This window comes from Nicotiana sylvestris, chromosome 9, assembly GCF_000393655.2.
Source record: "Nicotiana sylvestris chromosome 9, ASM39365v2, whole genome shotgun sequence".
In the NCBI taxonomy this organism is placed as follows: Eukaryota; Viridiplantae; Streptophyta; class Magnoliopsida; order Solanales; family Solanaceae; genus Nicotiana; species Nicotiana sylvestris.
Genome location: NC_091065.1, coordinates 41,656,161 through 41,661,975, shown reverse-complemented (window position 1 = coordinate 41,661,975; position 5,815 = coordinate 41,656,161). Strand labels below are relative to the sequence as shown.

The window sequence follows — 5,815 nt, the reverse complement described above, 5'->3', positions numbered from 1 at the left end:
TCATGACGCCACATGAATCAGATCTTTGCGTAGTTCTGGAAGATCGCGAATAAAGTAAACAAACTAACATTCTCATTTTATTTTTTTATTTTTTTTTGTTTTTTTCTTTTTCTTTTTACTTTAATGACTACTCTGATGAGAAAAGAGCAATAAAAGAAGCAAATCTTTTTTTTTTTTTTGATTTTTCTAGACTTAATGTTCTATAACCTATTCTAAACTCAAGCTTAACGAGCATATATTTTTTCCTTTTTGAAACAAATACTCTATGGGAAATTATTAAGGAAAAACCCTACAAGAGAAAAAATATTTATGATTTTTTTTCTTTTTTAAGAAGGAAATCTAAAGGCTAAACCAAAGAAAAATATTTTAAATTTTCACTTGATGTCCTGAAGAAAAAATTTCGAAACAAGAAATGAAAAAGATAAAAAAAAACTGTTTTTGGATTTGAATTTTTGATTACCTAAGGAAGAAACTCTGAAAATAAACCAAAGAAAAAATATTGTTGTTTTCTTTTTTTTTATATGTACAATGTCCTAAAGTTCTAGTAAAAATAAAGGAACTTTTTTTTCGAGTCATTTTTCATCAATTTCCCAAAGAAAAACTTCAAAAGAAAATCTTTTGGATTTTTGGAATTAATATCTTAAAAGAAAACTTTTAAAGAGGTACTAAAGAAAATTCTTTTTTTTCTTTGAATTTTTGGTCTTAATGTACTAAAGGAAATATAAAAGCAATATTAATTCAATAAAGGAAAACCACCTCAAATGGTTTTTTTTATTCCTAGAATTAGTATTCTAAAGAAAACTTCTTCTAACGGAAATATAAAATGCGACATTTCCTTTTCTTTTTTTTTTGATTTTTGACTTGTAACACATTTCCAAATACAAAATAAGAAATACAATAACAAAAGACATGACAAACTTAACTAGACTATTACAAACTCTAACATCACCTAAAAGACTGGATACTACTATACAAGACTGAAAGTAAAACATGAACAATTGACTCAAAAACATAAAATGGCTCCTCGAGCAGCTCCTGAATGCAGTGATCATGAGGTATCTGCCATGTTCAAACTCCGGTAAGTAGATCCACATCTGTATGAGAAAACATAAACCAACACTATGTGAGACAATAACATTCCCTACTAGACACATGCAAGACATGGTTGTGACCATTTTTCTAAAATTAACCTATGTGGCTAAAAGTGGCTAACAATGCAGGATTTGGCTAAGACCCCGCGAAGCCAAGAACCTAAATTCAGTAGGAAGACCGGACCCTATGTGGATTGCCTACGTATCATGCCCCGAAAGACGAGAATCAGGTATGCGTAGTTCGAGCAGATTGGATACAGGCGAGAAATAAAAATAACAACTAATTCAAAGAAAAAAATATTTTTTGTCTTTTCTTTTAAAAAATGATGAAACATGTAAACTAGTTTTGGATTTTCTTCTTTCTCCTTTTTTTTTTTTTTGATTTTCTGATTTTCGAAAAAACGCAATTTTTTTTTGAATTTTTCATATATTTTTTCGTCTTTTTCTTAACAAGAATGTAACATAAAACATAACAGGGCCCTACCTGCTTTATTTTCACACTTCACCCTTTTTTTTCTCTTTTTCATTTGCCCTCAACTATCATTGGTCCGCCAAATGACCCTTTTACCTTTGAAGAAATGCAACATGTAGCACATAGGATGCATCAATATGGTCTGTTATTTTGGGGTACACCCGTCCTAGACAGACTCTCAACCCCTATGTTGAGTCCCCAAAGTCAAAACATGATGTAAACAAACGTTCCTACTAGGGATCCGGCATGAGACTATGTTATACTAGGTTTGAAAACCTGGGTTTATTGTTCTAGACCTGGCTTACCCGAGCGGACAGCTCGAGCCGGGGGGAGGGGGGGGGCAGCGTACCAGCAATACAGAAGTTTCACCGGCTTTGCAACTTGTCCGAACCTCATTCTAAAATTGGATAAGACTCTAGACAAAAAAGAAGTCACACGAAGTGCACACTCCCCAAATGATTTAGAAGACTCAGAGAGAAGAAGTGTTTCGTAGCAGTTTATATACATTTCACAGAATATCAAAGCGGTAAAAGCTGCATTTAGCACATTAGACCCAAACATGTGAATAAAATCAGATAATAAATAAAGTCAAATATAACAATTCCTCTGAGCTCGAATTCTGAACTCTGAACCAGAGATTCTGGGTTCGATCCCCAGCAGAGTTGCCAGAGCTGTCACACCTCATTTTTACCACCCGAGGGGGTATAAAGGAGTTTTTCCAATTTAAGTGACAATCAAAACGGGATTATTAATTATTAAAAATCAGAGTCGCCACTTGGGATAATTTTATGGTGTCCCAAATCACTGGTTCAAATCCCGAATCGAGGAAAAGATTGACTCTGTATTATAGTCCGCGAACACAAAAATCCGGGTAAGGAATTATGTTAACCCGAGAGAAGGTGTTAGGCATTCCCGGGTTCCGTGGTTCTAGCACGGTCACTCAACTGTTATTATTGGCCTATTATCTGATTTTAATACATGTTTCATCCTATGGTTCAATTTTAACTTAAAACCCGCTTTTAATTATTTTAAGGAAGATTTCAACGTCATCTAAAATACGTATTTGAACCGCGCCACATGAAATGCACCCGCAGTCCGAGACACATTTTATTTAACGTTGTTAAGATTTGGATTTGGGTCACATGAAATGCACACCCGAATTTAAGAAAGTAATTTTTAAATAGCGCGCCTAAAGCAACTACGATGTTCAAAGTTCTTTAAGAAAAAACTCATTCAAGATTACAGGCCATGCTCCGACAATCTACAGTTCATAGCTCACGTTCGCACACATTAAGTTAGCTAAGAATTTTCGTTAATTGACAGATCCTTCCCATAAACTGATCTACTTCTGATTATTATAACTCTACCAACATCTCTTTTTCCATTGCTTTGACAAGTTTAGATGCAAGAATATAAATCTCATAATGAAAGTAGAATATTAACATGTCCAAGAATAGTTTCATTTACACCATGAAATTCCATCCGAATCAGCCTACTTTAGACATTAGTTAACACTATTGACCCAACAAATAGAAATAGCAATGAGTGGTACCTGTGTAGTTAAGAGCACTGTAATTCTTTTCGAGTTGGACTACCAAAAATCAAAAGAGTATTTCAATCACACCCTATGGCCCAAACTTGTTTAGGTTCAATTTATTAAACAGTCCAAGCGAATACAAGTAATAGGAATGAGATGATTTTGAACCCATGGAATAACTACTAGTAAATGATATTATCCTAGTTGCTCAACACACAAAAACGAAATTCTTCAAACAAGATGAGCTAAATTATCGAATCGGTACTCTAATACTTCAACCAAGTTATATAAAATTTATAACAGAGAGTCTAACATACACTTTCCAGACAAAACAACAAAAATTGAACTAAGATTGCTAAAATATTGATTGAAATGAGAAAGAGAACAAACCTTTTGCTGAATATTTTTTCCAAATGTAAAATTCGAATTGATTCGACCGCAACGAGCTACTAACTGAACTTTGAACTAGTGACCTCGATAGATTGAACCTCACTAATCGACTGCAACTGAAGCTCAAATAATTGCAGACCGGCCAAATTTGAACAATTTCAGGCCGAAGTCTGGTGGGGTTTGAACATGGGGTTTACCACTTCCTTTTGGATCAAACTACTAAGCTCATTTATATGCAATAAAATGATGTCTATATTTGTGTGCTTGCAACCATGTGTAAGGCTGATGATAAGCAAAAACAAAAGTGAAATGAGAAATGGGTATGACAGCAGACGTGAGGATTTTGGATTTGGTTGCCGTTTTTAGCTTCTTTTTTTGTATATCTCTTTCTTTCTGTGTTTTTTTATTTTTCGAGAACAAATAAGAAAAAGATCACCCAAGAAAGATCCATCTCCTTGGCAATGGCTGCCGTTCTTTTGTCTTCGTCTGGTTCCAGGTCCTTTATTTCAGGAGTTAGGAATTATTTATAGGGGTAGAAATTAGGGTGTGGGTTCAATTTATTGGGCTATCCGAAATTGGGTCTTTTCAATTAAGACCAAATAAAATTAGCCCCAAATTTCGTACTTTTTCTTCTAAAACAAGACCAAAAATACTACTCCATTTACTAATTAATCTTATTTAAATGAAATAACTATTAAAATAAGACTGATCGTTAAAACAAAACTATTTTTTGGTATTTTTCAAATATCATACTAAAAGATAAAGATGGAATTAGATTAAAATTATTGCAAACTTAAAATAATATTCCTAAAAATAAAGTGGCACTATTTTTGTATTTTTGAATTTTATGTAAAGTAGATAAATTAAAAGTAACTAGATAAAAATGTTAATTAGCTAAATAAAAGAAAATATTTTTGTAATTTTTAATTTTGTGATAAAATAAAGTAAAAGAGTCAAAATTAGTTGAAATAGCTATATTAGGCCTAAATTAAATATTTTTGCATGCTAAAATATAAAAAATCTTGTGGAGGGTCAAAAACCACATGTCTACAATCACCCTCTCTCCTCTTGTGTGGTATTGAAGTATAAAACATCAATTGGTATTAGAGCGGGTTATCCTTGATGAGGCTAACACCTTAGGAACAGATAAAGATGAGTGCACCACCTGAAAATTGGAAAGGGCAATCCACTGCTAGGTCACCACTCTTTAATGACAACTACTCTTGGTGGAAAAACAGGATGAGAGATCACATCATCGGAGAGGACTATGAGCTATGGGACATTGTCACCGATGGTCCATTAGCTACCTTGAAGAAAAATGCGGAAAGAGTATATGTGCCAAAGACAAGAGCTGACTGCACTGTTGAAGGCCTGAGGAAATGGGAGAAGAATGCCAAAGCCAAGAAATGGCTTGTTTGTGGACTTGGTCCACATGAGTACAGTAGAATCCAAAGTTGTACCATTGCTAAGGAAATATTGGACATTTTGCATGTGACCCATGAAGTAACACCTCAAGTAAAGTGGTCCAGAAGAACTCTTTTGTATTCCCAATATGAGAACTTTACCATGAAGGAAGGGGAAACCATTCAAGAGACGTACACAAGCTTTACTACATTGACAAATGAACTAAAGTCTCTTAAAAGGATTATTCCTGAAGAAGACAGAGTTGAGAAGATTTTGACAAGGGTTCTGCCTATTACTTGGGAAAGAAAAATCACTGTCATTCAGGAATCAAAGAACATTGCCACCCTCCCATTAGATGAGTTGATTGGAAATCTTACTGCTTATGAACTTAGGAGGCAAACCATAAAGATAGATGTACTTAAAAAGGAAAGGAGTCTGGCACTCAGAATCACTGAAGGTTCTAATTTAGAAGATGATGAAATGACTATGATTACAAAGGACTTCAAGAAGTACATAAGGAGAGGAAAGGGTTCTTCAAAATGTGAAAGCTATAGCAAGCCCAAGGTTCCTGAAAAGCAAACCAATGAAGGGTGCTACAAGTGTGGAAAGATTGATCATTACATCAAGAACTCCCCTCCATGGGAAATTGAATGGAAGAAGGAAAGAGTTGAACGAAAGAACAGGAAGAAGGGATAAGTTCAACCCAATAAAAAAAGGATCAACCAAGGCTATGGTTGCAACTTGGGGAGAAAGTTCAGATGAAAGCTTAGATGATGAAGATGGGGATGAACAAGCACTTATGACCATTGGAGAATCTGATGAGGAAACTGAAGTAAGTGTAATTCATCTCAAAGACAAGATTAAATTTTTTTCTAAAGAAAGACTATCTAAGTTGCTACTAGATCTAATTGATGAATAAGA

The 5,815-nt window shown here is 34.2% G+C and overlaps 1 protein-coding gene and 1 long non-coding RNA gene across 2 annotated transcripts; one reads left to right on the top strand and one right to left on the bottom strand.

The window, feature by feature from the left end:
* Window positions 1–737: 737 nt before the first annotated feature.
* On the bottom strand, window positions 738–3,984 carry LOC138877019 (uncharacterized). Its single transcript, XR_011402332.1, has 2 exons — window positions 3,491–3,984; window positions 738–1,094 (listed from the first exon to the last, which is right to left on the bottom strand). It is a non-coding gene; the product is annotated as an uncharacterized lncRNA (long non-coding RNA).
* A 658-nt stretch (window positions 3,985–4,642) lies between these two features.
* On the top strand, window positions 4,643–5,590 carry LOC138877495 (uncharacterized). The gene has a single exon (XM_070157106.1). It carries the CDS (start codon window positions 4,643–4,645, stop codon window positions 5,588–5,590), a length of 948 nt encoding a protein of 315 aa, XP_070013207.1.
* Window positions 5,591–5,815: the final 225 nt, after the last annotated feature.